This window comes from Lutjanus erythropterus, chromosome 1 (genome assembly GCF_056507025.1).
Source record: "Lutjanus erythropterus isolate fLutEry1 chromosome 1, fLutEry1.hap2, whole genome shotgun sequence".
In the NCBI taxonomy this organism is placed as follows: domain Eukaryota; kingdom Metazoa; phylum Chordata; class Actinopteri; order Lutjaniformes; family Lutjanidae; genus Lutjanus; species Lutjanus erythropterus.
In genome coordinates, this window is record NC_139317.1 from 609,408 (window position 1) to 625,344 (window position 15,937).

At 39.7% G+C, this 15,937-nt stretch overlaps 1 protein-coding gene across 1 annotated transcript in view; it reads right to left on the reverse strand.

The window, feature by feature from the left end:
* Nucleotides 1-5,801: 5,801 nt before the first annotated feature.
* Nucleotides 5,802-15,937, reverse strand: part of hsd11b2 (hydroxysteroid (11-beta) dehydrogenase 2) — a 30,923-nt gene continuing 20,787 nt past the window's right edge. The window contains exons 3-5 of the mRNA XM_084723292.1: nucleotides 11,041-11,226; nucleotides 8,773-8,910; nucleotides 5,802-6,404 (exon numbers count right to left, since the gene is read on the reverse strand). Coding sequence (XP_084579418.1) covers nucleotides 5,980-6,404; nucleotides 8,773-8,910; nucleotides 11,041-11,226 — 749 coding nt within the window. The 3' untranslated portion in view covers nucleotides 5,802-5,979. The remainder of the gene's footprint in view (nucleotides 6,405-8,772; nucleotides 8,911-11,040; nucleotides 11,227-15,937) is intronic.

Sequence of the window (15,937 nt, forward strand, 5' to 3'; positions counted from 1 at the left end):
CAGCATGTGTCTCTCTGAATCCGTCCATACCATCACAGCTGCTGTCTGTTGAAGTCAGTGCTGGGAACAATCTGGATGGTCCTTTTCCTCTTCAGCCCGGAGGACACGACGTCCATGATTAGTGAAAACAGTCTGAAATGTGGACTCGTCAGACCACAGGACACTTTTCCTTCTTTGCGTCCGTCCATCTCAGATGAGCTCTGGTCCAGAGACGTCTGCAGTGTCTCTGGATGTTGTTGATATGTGTCTTTCTCTTTGCAGGGTAGAGTCTGAACTTACATTTGTCTGGTGGCTGGTGACCCCAAGAGAATTGGAAGGGCTCACACCCACCTGGGGTTACAGGGTTACAGGTGTACTCGAGCTAGAGGAGTTGTTTGAGAGGTGAGACAATACAGAGATATCTCCATTTCCTACTGTTAGCATTGGATTGTGGATGGAACCCAGATGATTGGCTGATAATGGCTCCCAGGAGGCTGCAAAACGGTGAACTGGGATCCTGCTGGGAGGCTGTGAAGATGAAACGTGATGCAGCATAATTTCAGCAGTGTCTGTGGTGGTGGATAATTTGCGCAACCAAATAAATTGAGCAGTCTTAGAAAAATAATCCACAGCAGTTAGAATAAACTACCAAACACAGACACCATGGACATTGATCAGCATGGACAGGGTCAACATGTTGGCCTACAAGGACTTCCAAAGACAGTCTGCATGCTCACAACAAATCGATGTCTGCACAGAGCTAATGTGTACACCCTCTTATGACAAAACGTACGTTATGTGGACCCTCCCGCACTCACGGACATGGAAAGTATAATACTGACTTAACCATCTTCTTGTCAAAGGTAGGAGGACCACTGACGATGTCCATTGAGATGTAGGACCTGGGAAAGGCAGGCATGGAAGCAGGATGGAGAGACCTGTTGGACATTCTCCAGCAGGCGGCGACAAATTTCTTTGTGTACATCACCAGGCAGCACGTCCTCAGTGTCCCAAGTAACACTGCCAGTTATGGTTCGAATTATGGGGGAGCTAAAAGGACAAGCTGCCCGGAAAACCAAATTTTATATATTCAGAGAGAGATTTTTGAGTTATATTTTATTTTCTGCACATTAAAGTTAATGACCTAAATAATTATAGTGAAAATATATCAGTGTTGTGTATCACATTCCAATTTCCAAACATTTGTCTCCACTAATAAACACAATTTTTTTTTTGCTGAGAGCATTTTAGTTTCAGACGACCTGAAGACTGTGCGGACGCTGTTGTGAGTCTGTAAAGTAGCTGATAAATATTCACATATCTGGTATAAATATACAAATAAAAATATTTTGCAGTTGTATATCAGTATTTTAACTGCACAGCAAATTGCTTTTGGAAAAAACTCTGTGAGATCAAATCAAGTGCACACGTGGGACCATCAGATACTCTCGAATGCAGAGTGAAGAAACTTTACTGAACTCTTGATTTCTTGACTTTAGTTTTAATTTTAATGTGAACTCTTTCATAAGAATCAACACTTCAAAGTTCTGTTTCATTCAACAGTTAATATTTCAAAGCAACATGAAGGTTTTAAGTAAAAATGTTCCAAAAAACATCAAATTGATGACTACAATGTTTTACTTTTATTAACAAATCAATGCTACGTCTCAATGTATTTCATAAAGTCTACAGAGAAAAATGTGGTAAGTTCATCCAAGCAAACCTACACAAACAAGAGAAAATCTCTCCCAGCGTTACGTATAGTTTGAGAAGTAAAACGGCACTTTTACCTGCCTCTGTGGGTTCAAGTGAAGACCTGAGGCTGTAGAGATGAATCAACACCAGGAGGAGGAACAGAAGAATCACACTCCTAAAACCAAAGGTGCCGTCTAAACAGAAAATCAAACACTTTCACACTTTTTTGTCCAGATCCAGATGATTCAGTTTGCTGTGTGGATGGTCTGACGCTGCTGGTGTTAACGAGTACAAACATCAATAAAGACAATAATAAATGAGGTCAGTTGGTTGTGTGTTCTCTGTACTGAGGCTGTCAGCCCTCTGCAGCGGCTGCTGCTTCGACTCCCGCCTGCAACCCATTTGCTGCGTGTCGCCCCCCCCTTTCCTGTCATATCTTCAGTTGTCATCTATCAAAAATAAAGACAAAAGCCCCCCCCCAAAAAAAGCATTACATGGCATTACATGCACCAAAAATAGAAAATAAAAATAAATGAATGTTTAATAAATTCATAAGTTGTGATTTTCTCCTGTATTTATTTACTTATTTTCTTTCCCATTTAATTTATTGATATATTCATTTTTAAAATTGTTTATATGTTACAGTTGTAAATGCATTTCTTATTTTTTATACAAATGAGGGTGTGTGTCATATGGTCACCTTTTCACCTATTGGGTGATCAATATCATAGATCAGTAGATCATAATGTTCATAGATTGACTCAACATGCTTTGCTTCCATATCAGTGGCCTTCCATGGAACATATTTATATTTTATGAAAAAAAATGCTCTTAAATCTGTCGTCAGCAACATTATTTTGGCATTAATGATCAATAATTTCATAATAACCTTTCATCATATTGTAAATCAAGTGGTCTGAGACAGAAGTAGACTTCTGCACCTCCTCTTGGCTCTGTGTTCAGCATTTAGGGAATCTGGCCCATGATGGTAGATTTAAACCAATCACAGGTCATCTAGAGACCGGGCGTTCCTATTGGCTGTTCTTCTAGTGCAGCTGCGCATGCACATTCCTCCAGTGAGACCCTGAATCAATGGCTGAAACTCTGCAGGAAAAGTCGCCATAAAACTCAATTATCAGACAGAGAATCTTAAAGAGAGTCCAGCTAATGAGCAACACGCTCGGCTCAGGAGTCTGTCAGTCACTCAGTGACTTTTGACTTCACCTTCAGTTCATTCACGTCTATCATGGAGCTTTGCTGAGGCCAAGAGGACTGGGCGGAGCTGAGACATGGAGCTGACAAACAGCTGCTCAGAGCCGTGGAGCTCTACAGAAGAGGGTCGGCAGCAGAGTGGAGCTTCTGGAGGAAGAAACACCGGAGCTGCTCTCTCCAGAGTTGCTCTACTTTATTGGCAGGAGGGGGACTCAGAGTGTGTGTTTCAGACTTTTGGGATTTATTTTCACTCCGAGGTCTCAACCCTCTGCAGCAGCGACCCATAGAGAAATTGCTAAACTGGCCAGACGATAGTTCAGCGTTTGTTTTCTACCTTTGCGGCTTTAATGGTACATTATTTTATTTATTGGGTCACTATCTAGTTTTGATCTGGGTAGTTTTAGTCTTCCATATGTAGCAGGTGATGCTAACATGCTTAAGCCCTCAGGAAAGCTGCTGTTCATGGTTTGTGAAGTGGAACTTTTTTATTTGACTTAAACTCTTTTAATGCAGACGACGACGTGTATTGAGCTATAAAATCTCCACTCAAAGCTCTCTCCAGTCATATAGTGCACTTTCCTTCTCTTTATGTCTTCATGTTGGATGTTTCTTGTTAATATTAAAACTCACTGCTCTAAGTTGTGAAATATTGATGGTGAAAACAGATGTACTGCGTGAAAAAAAGACCTCAGTTCTGCAGACATGAGCTGCTGACATCCTGAGCAGCTGAAACAGAAGAAAAACATGAGGTTTACATACATTTACATCTCAAACAGAGGGAAACTGGACAATATGACAAAAATCTGAACTCTGACTGTTGTTTTTGGAGCTGAAGCCCCTGAATGCACCACTGCCACAAACAGCACAGGAAACAAAGTCTGAAAAAGGTCAATTTTATTTCTATCAAAGAATGAACCAAGTGAACATTTTACATCATATTTTTGTTGTTTTTTCATTTCTTTAAATACAAAATTCACAGTTTAAGTGATGATAAAAGAAAAGATGCCATAAATAAAGTTTGATTCAAAAACAGAAATTGGGCTGAAAAACAAACAATAAAACAGAATGATAATAATAATAATAATAATAATAATAATAATAATAATAATAATAATAATAATAATATTAATAATCATAATGTTGGAGAAGGTGAATCTGGCGAGAGACAGACAGACGAACACAGAGCTCAGAAACACGACACATTTCAACATCATCACTCTCTGATGTGTTGTGCATAATAAATAAACCTGTTGGGTTTGGAATAAAGTCATAAGACTGAGGTTCGGACTGTGTTGGATTCATCACATCTGAATAAAATAACTGCTACATGCTTTATTTATTTTCATATACTGGTTATAAAAACACACAAGTTGACGTAACATTCAAAGATCCTGAATATAAAGATAAACTCAGTGTTTATGAGAAAAATAAAATAAAATCTGGTCTGTGTGTGTGTGTTTTCTGACAGAAACAAGAAAAATGCATTTATGTTTCTGTGGCTTATTACTAATAAACCAAAATATGTTGTATACGTCAAATGATCAGAGGGACATAAAAATGTGACTTCTGGTTTGATTTTATTTGTTTAACCTTCAAAATAAAAGCACAGATTTGTCAGTGCATAGTTATAGCCCTGCCTGGAAACAGGCTCGTAACATTAGTTAAAAAAAAAAAAAAATCTTTTTAATTTGCTTTTACAATTACAATTTCTATTCTACATATTTGTGCTTTTATTTTGAAGGTCAGACAGGAACTCTGACATTATATTTTGGTCTAATGAGCAGTTCTCACACCCTCTGAGAGTGAAATAATGTTCATATATTTTAGTTTAGTGAGTATAAAACAAACACTGAATGTGTGCTTTTATTTTGAAATGATTTAGTCTGCTTCCTGCTCTGCTGCAGAAAACAAACAGTTAAAAATCACAGACTTAGAATTCAGAGATCTCAGTGTAAAAAAATGTTCTCTATTCTCAGGATATGTTGGTATCTAAATGTGAAATATATTCAGAAACATGGAGGCGTCACCACAGCAGCTCGTTTTACAGGGTGCGCTTGTTTCAGGGCTCCTGATGTACCACACGGGCGGAGTTTGTTCAGGCAGTTACAACGACTTCTAAACATGAAAATCTGTTTGTTTTGTTTTTAACTGCCTGGGTCTAAATTCTGAATAATACATATTTAATGAACTGAGCTGGGTTACTTTAAAAATGTAATCTGATACAGTTAAGGAATGTAGTCCGTAATGTAATTACAGTTAGTTGATTAGTTAATCCTATCACAATCTTGTCTGGTAAATTCAGAAAATATCACTTTACTGAAATGCAGTTTTTAAAACCAGGACAAGACATCACTTTTATGCCGTATCCCTATTTAACGATATCCAAAATCTACTGCGATTTTATATTTATATTTATTTATATATTTTGCGATTTATATTGCCCGGCCCTGATCTTCAAATAATTTCCAGTAAACTGATGAGGATGTTTGTCTGACAGTTGTTTTAAACAAGTTTAATAAAAATAAGCTTTTAATTTTCTGTATTAATGCAAAATGCAGTGGAAGAATCTCATTGGCTGTTTGTGGAGGGAACCAGAGTGATGCTAACTGCAGGTCTGGACCACAAACAAACAAACAGCATCCCTGCACAATTCTACTGGATGAAACAGGGACATAAGACTAAATTATTACATATAAATTAAACACCGCAGGTTGAAAACGAGCTGCTGCAGTGATGAATATTCAGATCCGCCATCTTTGATCTGTGATGAAGGCACATGAAGTCAGTGTGTGCGTGTACAGTACAGCTGATGGAGGTGACGTGTTCTCTGATCCACCTGCGGTTGCACCGTCACCTTTCCCAGATCCCCTCGCCTCCTCCAGGTGTGTCCTCACCGCTGTCCGGCAGTGGGGGGTGGGGGTGGGGGTGGGGGGGGCGTGAACGAGGACGGATGAGACAGAAACAAACATTTGGTGCATCGTCGTCACATGATCCCTTCGACAGTTTAAAGATACAGAAGGACGGACGTGTTCGGCTCTATGAGTGCATTACAAGAGTGGTCCTCTATCGTCTGATCAGTCTACGCTCGCTCGCCTACTTCAGCTTCACCTGGCCGTCCTCACCGTCGTTGTTGTTGTTGTTGTTGTTGTTGTGGAGGCTCAGGTTCAGGTTAAAGCCTGACTGCTTCCTGAGTGCGCGCGGCATCAGCTTCTTCTTCACAAACAGTTTCTGGAGGAAGCGGTTGCTGATGCTGAACGGACAGTAACTGTGGATGAAGTACATCAGGCCGATGCCGGGACCCGCGAAGTAGCGTGCCTGCGGTTGCGGAGACAGCAGCGCCTGGACGATGGCGTCGATGACGGGGCTGAGGTCAGGGTTGGCCTGGCGGGCGTAGCTCTGGAACAGCTCCTTGGTCTCGGTCACGTAGTCCTCGCCGTAGTCTTCGAGCAACGCTGGAGACAGACTCTGCAATAGGTGCTTGTGCTGCTGTTCCCAGTAGGCGTGGTTACTGGACTGACCTGCAGGGAGGACAGAGCAAGGAGCGTTACCATGGCAACAGCCAACATAATGACATTTGCTCAACATGGTTGTTCCGATAAATCACGGTGGAAAACATCTTTTTATTTACTTATTTAAAGAAGCATCATCAATATATTCACAGACTTCCCAGCATGCATTGTGTGAGAGACTCTTGTGTTTGTAGCCTGTTTTTAATATGCTCATGCTCTGCTTGTTTCTTTTCAGAATCATGGAAACAGTGATGAAGGTCTGTATTAGGCTGCACGATTTGGTAAATAAGTAGATTATTTTGACTTAAACTGCAATATGTGTTACAATTAGTGGAAATGATCAGTTTAACATCACAATTTTCATGTTCACTGACAAAAAATCTATTCAAGTCATGATGATGTGATGTTTACTGAGGTCTGAACCAAACTAACATGTTGTCTTCATCTGCAGAACAAAAATTTTTTAGGTCAGAACATCTCTGCAGCTCTACAGAACCTCATTATGATTATGTTTTCTCACATATTTTATTTTATATTGAAGTAATATTGTGAGAAAATTAGATGTTTAATGTGTCTTTTAGAGTCCAAAAACTCTGGATCCTACATTGCCCATAATGCACCTGGATAGAGTCTTTGATCAGAGCCTCCCTGCCTGATAAACAGCCACATCTTTCAAACCCCAGACTGTATATTAAACACGTGTGTAACCTCCAGTCTGTAGTTTTGAGAAAATGATTTTCCTGTAAGTGCTGCAGCAGCCAGCAGAGTGATCAATGTTCCAGTTCTAATATCAGGAGAACACATGTTCTAACAGATGGAGGATAAACTGTGAGCTGCTGACATCTTTGATCTGCCTTCAGCGTCTCGGTGTTTCAGGGTTGACTTGATTTCACGGGGAGCGTCAGAGTGGAGAGTCTGGATAAAGTTCACGGAGCCGGATCCAGAACTCCGCAGAGAGAACCTGCAGGATTAAAGTCTGAATACAAACCTGTTCCTTCAGGATTAAACTGAGAACAGCAGGATAAAGTGTACCCGGCTTGCTGTTTACATCATCAACACCCCTGCAACCGATCACTCATCACATCACCGATCACCTCTGCTGCTGATCTATATCTCAGGATCATTAGTTCCTCTCTCCTGAACTGAATTATTAACGTGATGACGTTGTGTTTTTGTGTCTCCGTGTGAGTCTAATCGCATCCATCCGTCCTGCAGCCGAGCTTCAAATCTAAAGTCAGCAATTAGTTGGAGAACAGATGGTGCGTCCCACATGTGCTGCTCGTTATGAGAGTGTTCTCCTCTGCAGGAGGCCTGTCAGCATGTCCAACATGATGAAACCACAAAGATACCAGGAAACAGCTCTACCAGGAACAGCAGTTTACTGCCGGCCAATCAGGATCAAGTTCCCACATCTCAACACTTCAGTTTATCCCTTCATCGCAGCTCATCTCCTCCTCTGTCCCGTCTGCCAAACAAGCAAATGTTTTCTTTTACTCTTTTTACACTGAAATTAGCGCCTGTACGCAGCAACCGAACCTTTTGTCGATGAGTTTGACTTCCTGTTTTCTTTATTCTGTTGTCTCTGTGAAAGCTGAGACTGAAGTGTGCAGAGAGAAAGAGGATTATGAAAGTGTCTGTCTGCTTCTAACTGAATCTCTGTGGTTTGTTTAGTTTCTCTGCTGCATCGCTGTTTGTACTTTAAGGTTTTAGGGTTACTGCTGATGAAAACACATTTCTTCATTCTGCTGCGTCACAATAAAAGATTTTAGATAACAAAGTAACAGGGGACTTTTATTGTGAAGAGTTTGTAGGGGATCCACCGTTCAGACTCTGTTCTGTCAGTGTTTGTTTTTGTTTTCACTTTTTTCATGCTCGAGTGGACGAATAAACTGAACCTTGAACTTTAAATTCATGACTTTCTGTCAGAGATGAAGGAACTGACTATTTATAGCAGAAGTTATACTTTAACTTTCTTATTCTTTAACCAGAACTACAATGGAAATGAGTTATTTTTTAACTTTATTGTGCTATGCTCCACATTTCAGTCGATATGTATTGTATCACAGTGTGTGACCTGTTGGTACACCTTGATAAATAAGGAAACTGTGTGTGATATCTTTATCACAGGTCCTTCTATTGCCAGATTGATCACAGGTGGAGCACAAGGACGTACATGCTAAAACAAAACACTTGAGGACGTCTTATTGGACTATGATCAACATTTTTCAGCATTTTTGGACATTTTATGGACCAAACACTAATTTATTGGTGAAAAAATTATTGCCAGACTGATCAGTAGATGAAAAATAGTTGCATGAGCAGTGCATTATGGGGCAGTGTACAGGTGTGTTACAGGTGTATGTTGCAGGTGTGTTACCTGTCTTGTAGGAGGCGGGCAGGATGGTGGACACTTGGACGCCCCAGGGCTCCAGCTCGTGTCTCAGAGTGTTGATGAAGAGGTTGAGAGCTGCTTTCGATGCTCCATAAGCTGCCAGACAGGGAAACGGCTGATCGCCTAAAAATAAAAAACACGGGTATGACATCGTCATGACATCACACACAGACCAACCAATGAGCTCTGTGCTTTCATATGAGACACAACATAGAACATCAAAACAACAGGAGCAGAATCTGCAGTTGTTCTGCTGCAGGTGGAGACTGTCGTCATGACAACTGAACAGACTCCATCCCCTGAGAAAGACCATGAGATACATGAAAGGTCCCACAAAGGCTTCAGATGAGGATCTGTGTCAGTAAAGGCCTGAAGAAAGAGAGTTCACAGATAAAAAACTGATGCTGCTGGAAATATCAACATTTTCCTTAGACTTGTCTTCTTGTTTTCAGGAACTTCCCAGTGCTATTTTTATTATCCTGCATTTTGTCACCCACTTGCTAGCTTGCTAAATGCTTAGCATCAGTGGATCCTACACAACAACAGTGTTGGCGTCCATGTTAGCGTTGCCTCACAACGATGTTCTCAAGACTCAACCTGACAACATTTGTATCATGTTTGATAAATGAGTTGTATCAACCTGACAGATGTATTCTGCCCTCTGGTGGATTATCAGTGAACTGCAGGCCTCTGAGTGCAGCATCCAACATGATCACCTTCATGTAGTGAGCTGAATTATTTTTACAGAATTAGAAATACTTTATTGATCCATGTGGACAAACTGTTCATGTTAGAGGTGCTCCCGTATATACAAAAAAATATATATATAAAAAATTAACGCATTTAATCGCAGTTTGCACACCAGACAACACGGAACATTTGAGTCCCTGTTCCCCAACCCTGGTCCTCGGGACAGTGGACCCTGAGGACCAGGGTTGGGGAACACTGGTCCTCGGGACAGTGGACCCTGAGCGTCTCAGCAGCGTCCCAGAAGCGGCTCGGCGCTCCGCTCCACAGAGGAAACACAGCAAGTCTATTTTAGACGGATGGCGCGTCAATTGGCACAGAGCAGGTCGAACGCGCAGGAAGTCAGGCACGGAAAACAGGGGAGAATCCGGTTGATTTTCAAAATAAAAGACCCCGTGCAGACTCGCGATCATGAAGACAGACAGAAAATAAACAATTTAACTACGTAGCCTGTTTATCCATGATAGAAGCACAAAGAGCAAGGAAAGAGGACTTCATCAACAAAATCAGAGCGAGTAAACATGATCAGACGGACAAAACGCTGCGCTTTGAATAATTAAAATGAAATAATTTTTAAAGTTCTGTGAAAGCTTGAATATAACCACCATTATGATTTATAGTGCCATTGTCAGACTGATGCAAAATAAACAATATTTTGTTGTTTAAATGTTTAAATGTGTCTCATTTGATTCAGTCATAAACCAAAATCCATTTAAATGGAAAAATGTTGCTTCTTCTGGCAAATATTGTTATGCCATTAAAATGTGATTGAGATTAATTAATCATAAAGCCTCTAATTAATTAGATTAATTTTTTTAATCGAGTCACATAGCATAACAATAAGTGTGTACAGGTGCATATGCTTTATGTAACAGAAATATATAAATCTAAAATGAACAAATAGAAATATGTGAATGGATTAAAATTATGTTTAAAAAATGCGCATCAAACTATAATCATATATAACAGTGTAATAACAGTGTTGTATGGTGAGTTATTGCACAGAGTTACTGTTTTGTATTTTGGACCTTATTTTATATAATATGAAAGAGCTAATTAATCTGTGAATCACTGTTCGATTAAATAAGGCAATCTACATTATTCTACCTCAAATACACCGTTAAATAAACTCATTTAAGATTGAAATGTCGTCTTAATATGAATTTAAATTGAGATATTTATGTGTATTTTTATACAACCTGCTCTTATTAAGGTCACCTGGATGTTGCAAACAGTTACTGTCTTTTTGATCTTTTTGATGGACATTAGTGATTGGTTCGGTTGTCCTGATGTTTGGTAGAGACGACAAGTTTAAGACAGACAGAGAGACAGACAGAGAGACAAAGAGAGAGGGACAGCAGCAGCTCTGTTTCTGTTTGTTTAGTTTGGATGTTTGAAAGCAGCAGTCAGTCCACTTCTGCTGGAACATTCAATTAAGATTTATTTCAGCATCTGTGCGTGTTGTCTCAGTGTGTGTGTGTGTGTGTGTGTGTGTTGGACACACACCGGCAGGGCTGGATACGGTGATGATGCGTCCTTTGGCCTGTCTCAGCAACGGCAGGAAGCTCTTGGTGACGCTCAGCGTGCCAAAGAAGTTGACCTCCATGCAGCCGCGGTAGTTTGACATCAGAGAGAGCTCGGCGTCCCCGAAGTTCACACACACGCCGGCGTTGTTGACGAGACCCCACAGACCTGCACAACACAAACACAACAAGAACAAAGATTAGAGGTAAAAATCTATGTTGATTTTTATTTTACTGCAGGAAGATCCCACTGAGACACAGGATCTCATGGTGGTGAAGAAGCAGCAGAGACAGTTTCACATGTCAGAGCAGAATGAAAGAAGAGAAGCATTCAGGTCACACCGCAGATATTCATGACACATTCCACCTCAACGCTCCTCCAGGGCAGTTTGTAAAAGACCTGTAAAGTTATTCAAAGTTCTTCTGAGGTCATGTTCTCCTGCAACTCATTCCAGACAGGGTACAAAAAACAAAAAAAAGAAAAAAACACAGCCTGAGGACATTCAGAGGAATCTGGTTAGTAGATCTGCTGCTGTATGACAACAAACAGCAAACTTGGCAATAAGTAACAACATGTGTATTTTTCTCCTCTGGTGCAGAGAGAACCGTCCTAAAGATTCATTCAGATACAGTGATCATCACACCACCACAGTCTGATACAGACAGATATGAGCTTTAAACAGACAGAACTCAGTTTAGACCCAAAATAAAAAGAGACATGATGTGTTAATGAAGAGCAGCAGCAGAGAGCAGTGCAGTTACACACATCTGCTCACCTTCATCAAATCAGCTGAAAACAACACCAGGCTGCTGCAGGACAAACACACAGAGACCACGTCACACGTCACGCTGGGCGGTTAGAACTTAACAGGACTCATCACTTTATCAAGTCACTGAGCTGTTGTTATCAGCTGTTTCACAGCTATTAGACCAGTGATGTGATTGGCTGAGAGAGTATTTAATAATCACCACACCTGCTGATCTATATTCATCTTCACCCAGATCTGTGCACGCTGCACTGCTGCACGCACATGAACAAAAATAGAAGGTGGAGACACACAGTCCTCACTCTGACCACATTGTGCTTTGCATTATTATTAAAATCTCAGCTGAGGGTGCAAAATATTAAACCATGTGTGCAAAATATTAAACCATGTGTGCAAAATATTAAACTAAGTGTGCAAAATGCTAAGCTGAGGGTGCAGAATATTAAACGGCTAAGCAACCAGGTAGCCAAGGTTGTTGTCGTAGGCAACTGGACTTGAGTTCTTGAAGACGTTTCGCCTCTTATACAAGAAGCAGTTCATGCAACCAGGGATGTGTCTCCAACTGTGCAAAAAGTAACAATATAACAACAACAATTTCTGTGGGGTCAGTGGCTGAAATAGCTAAAAATGATCCAATTTTCTTTGTCTTTGTGTAATTTATATATATATACATATATGTGTATATATATGTATATATATATACGTATATATGTACAATAAAATTATGAAGGTAAATATCAGGTACCAGCAGTGTGTACATTTGTACAACCTCCAAGATGAGCAGCTTCTACCCTCAGTGTTTTATTTTACTTTGTATTTTCACTTGTAATGGAGTACATTTACTCTGGTATTACTACTGTTCCTTCTGTTAAACTGGTGTGTTTTGTCTTTATGTAACATGTCCTCTGTCTCAGTGTCCTGCAGTGTCCTCTAACTGTAATAATGAGTGAACTCTGCCAACACAGGACGCCATCAGGTCAGCCTCTCTCCCTGTTGTTCTGCAAGTGTAAACAAGCTTCGCTCGCCCTCATATGCCGCTGCTGACCCAGAATCCCTTGCTTTGTTTCAGGAGTTTCGTTTAGACCTGAACTGATCAGAGCTGATGACAGATGACGAGGAAGAGAACATCCAGGCTGGCAGGCTTTCAAACACCTGAATGAGCCGCCAGGTAACTTCCTGTCTGCAGGTAACGTGTCAGCAGGCGAGTCTCTCTGCACGTCGAAACAATAAAAAACTACAAACTGAACTTTGTTCACTCAGACCGCAGTGGTCACATGACCAAGTGCACCTGATAAAAACTGTCGTTATGAAATAAAAACTGATCAGATTAAATAAATGGAGCTTAGATACAGGCGGTTATTACATCACAACGTCAGGGTTATAAAGTGTCATAGAGAGCTACAGGGAACGTTTCTATGGTTTCCTCCACAAACAGCCAATCAGATTTTTGATTTGTGCGAAAAAATTTAAATTGATGAGTGGAGAATTTAGTGACGTCGTAGAACAGAAATCTGTTCAGTTCGTGTTAAACACAGAGCTTACTTTAAAGATGGAACCAAGAACACGTTCAACAAACACGCCGACTTCAGACGAGGAACCACAGCTGATCACATGATCACTCAGCTCATATCGTCATTTCTTCATACAAAATCTGATTTATTCTTTTTGTTAAATGTGACGCATCCTGTCCAAAATCTGTGCAGCTCTTTTATTCTCATATAATTCAGAATATTCTTCCATATTTGATTGTCATAAAATCTACTAAGTGAGTAAACAAGAACCCACCCAAGGAATTCTAGTGAGAACCTTTTTGTATTCCAAGGGTTTTATCTAGAACCCTGTTTTATATTATGCACTCTTAGAAGTAAGAGTTCCAAAAGGGATCTTCCCATAGGGTTCTAAGGCTCTACCCAGAGCCATTTGCTTCTGAAGAACCCTTTTTCTGAAGAAAGGGTTCGTGACTCTATGTAAGATTAAGGGTTCCATTAAGAACCCTTTTATCCAAAGAACCCTTCAAGGATTGTTAAAAACCATGAAAGAAATCTTTCATAATAAAGAGGGGTTCTTGGTAGACCCCCTGCCCCCGAGTAGGTTCTAGATAAACCCTTGGAATATAAAAAGGCTCTTCTTAGAACCCCATGGTTGGACTCTTCTGATCACCCTTAGAAGGTGTAAAGATTCTGGATAGGAATGCCAGAGAAGGTTCTAGGTGGAATCATTGCACCATGGAAGGGTTCTCTTTAGTACAGATGGATCTAGGTATAACACATAAAGGAGTTAGGTAGAACCTCAGCCCTTCAGAAAGAACACTTTTGGAACCCTCATTTCTAAGAGTGCATAATATCAGAGTTCTCGATAAAACCCTTAAAATATAAAAAAAATTCTTTGGCAGAACATTTTGGGTGGGTTCTTGTGAGCACCCTTTAACATTTTATGCTGGGTAGAACTCTGAAAGGGTTCTACCAGGAACTAAAAAGGGTTCTCCTATGGGGACAAGCTGAAGAACGCTCTATGGTTCTAGTTAGCACCTTTATTTGTATGAGTGTACTGGTCAATCAATCTGATTTATGTATTAAATCCCAGTGATAATAATTAAACTGTAACTTATTGTTATATAATTTGGAACAGAATCTTACTGGCAGAACCTCTGATGAATGAGTCAGAGAACAGGCACTCGGGGCCCCGGCTCAGGGGCCTCAGCTGTCATGAAACGTTAAGAAAGTCACGTTTCTGTCTTGTTCTTGGACAGAACCTCCTTGTCCTGCAGCACTTCTCTACATGTTGTGGTTCACTGAGCGGCTCGTTGTCACAAACATGTTCTCTTATCAGACCTGAAGACGTTTCTGAACATTATAGAACATTATAGAACATTACTGAAAAACATCTGGAACAGCTGGTTCACATTTATAGAATAAAAACATTTAGATTTTCTCAGGCGGGACTGAAGTAGCTTCACTCATCTGTCAAACAAACAGAAAGTGATCGATCGACTGATTGAAGATGATTGATCCACAGAGATCTCAGCTGATGATACACACGGTCTGACATACCGTCTCATGCTGTATATTCACACATATATATGTACATATGAATATATTAGTTCTACAAACTGTCAGCTCTTTCCTCAATCAATCATTGGTAACATTAATGATCAATTAATCAATTAATCATACTTAAAAAATTTAAAAAAATTTTTTCCCCTCCTCAGTCAGAGCTTTGTTTCCACAGCAACAGGGTTCTCCAGGAGCCCTTTCAAAGAGTTCTACCTAGAACCCAACATAAAGGGTTCTACCTAGAACATCTGTGGAGGTTCTATCCAAAACCTCTCAACATTTCTATGAATATTTTTGTATAAATGTAGACACACAGTCTCACAGCAGTCAGCACATCTGTAATTAACATTTATATTTTCAGCTGTGAACTCTGGATCAGTGACAACTCAGCATTCTGTTATTATTATAATAATAATAATAATTATTATTATCATTATTATTATGTTATTCTACAGCTTATATTGTGATGCACATATTTACACTTAATTCTTATGTTTTTGCATTTATTATTATTTTTTCTTCTGTTTCTTAATTAATATTTTTTATATAGTTATATAATTGTAAAGTGTGGTCCGCCGCCCTCTGGTGGGCCATGAAGGTCCTGCAGGTCATGGAAAATAAAGTTACACTCAAATATTTTTAAATATCATTTATCTCACAGAGTTTCATTAACAGGTGTTACACTGTATTTGGTAACAACAAATGTATCTGATATCATTATTGATCAGTCTGGTGTGTTGATCAGAAGGTTTTCAAACTGAGGTTCTTCAGTTTAGGAACAGCTGCTGTAGAATAAAACTGATTTTTATTTTTAATTCTTGTTTCCTTATAATCTCTCTGTGTGTTCATATATTTATATTCTGGAATGGGAGTGACTGTGATGTTCCCTTCCAGGGATCAATAAAGTTTTCTAATTGATCAGAATCTCTGTTCTTAGTTTTATATTTCAGTCTGTTTCATGTATTGATTATAATTTGACTTTGTAAACATTTCTTACATTGTTTTGTGATTTATGTGAAATTGCTGCAGTTTAACTTCTGACTTCTTTATCTATTGATTT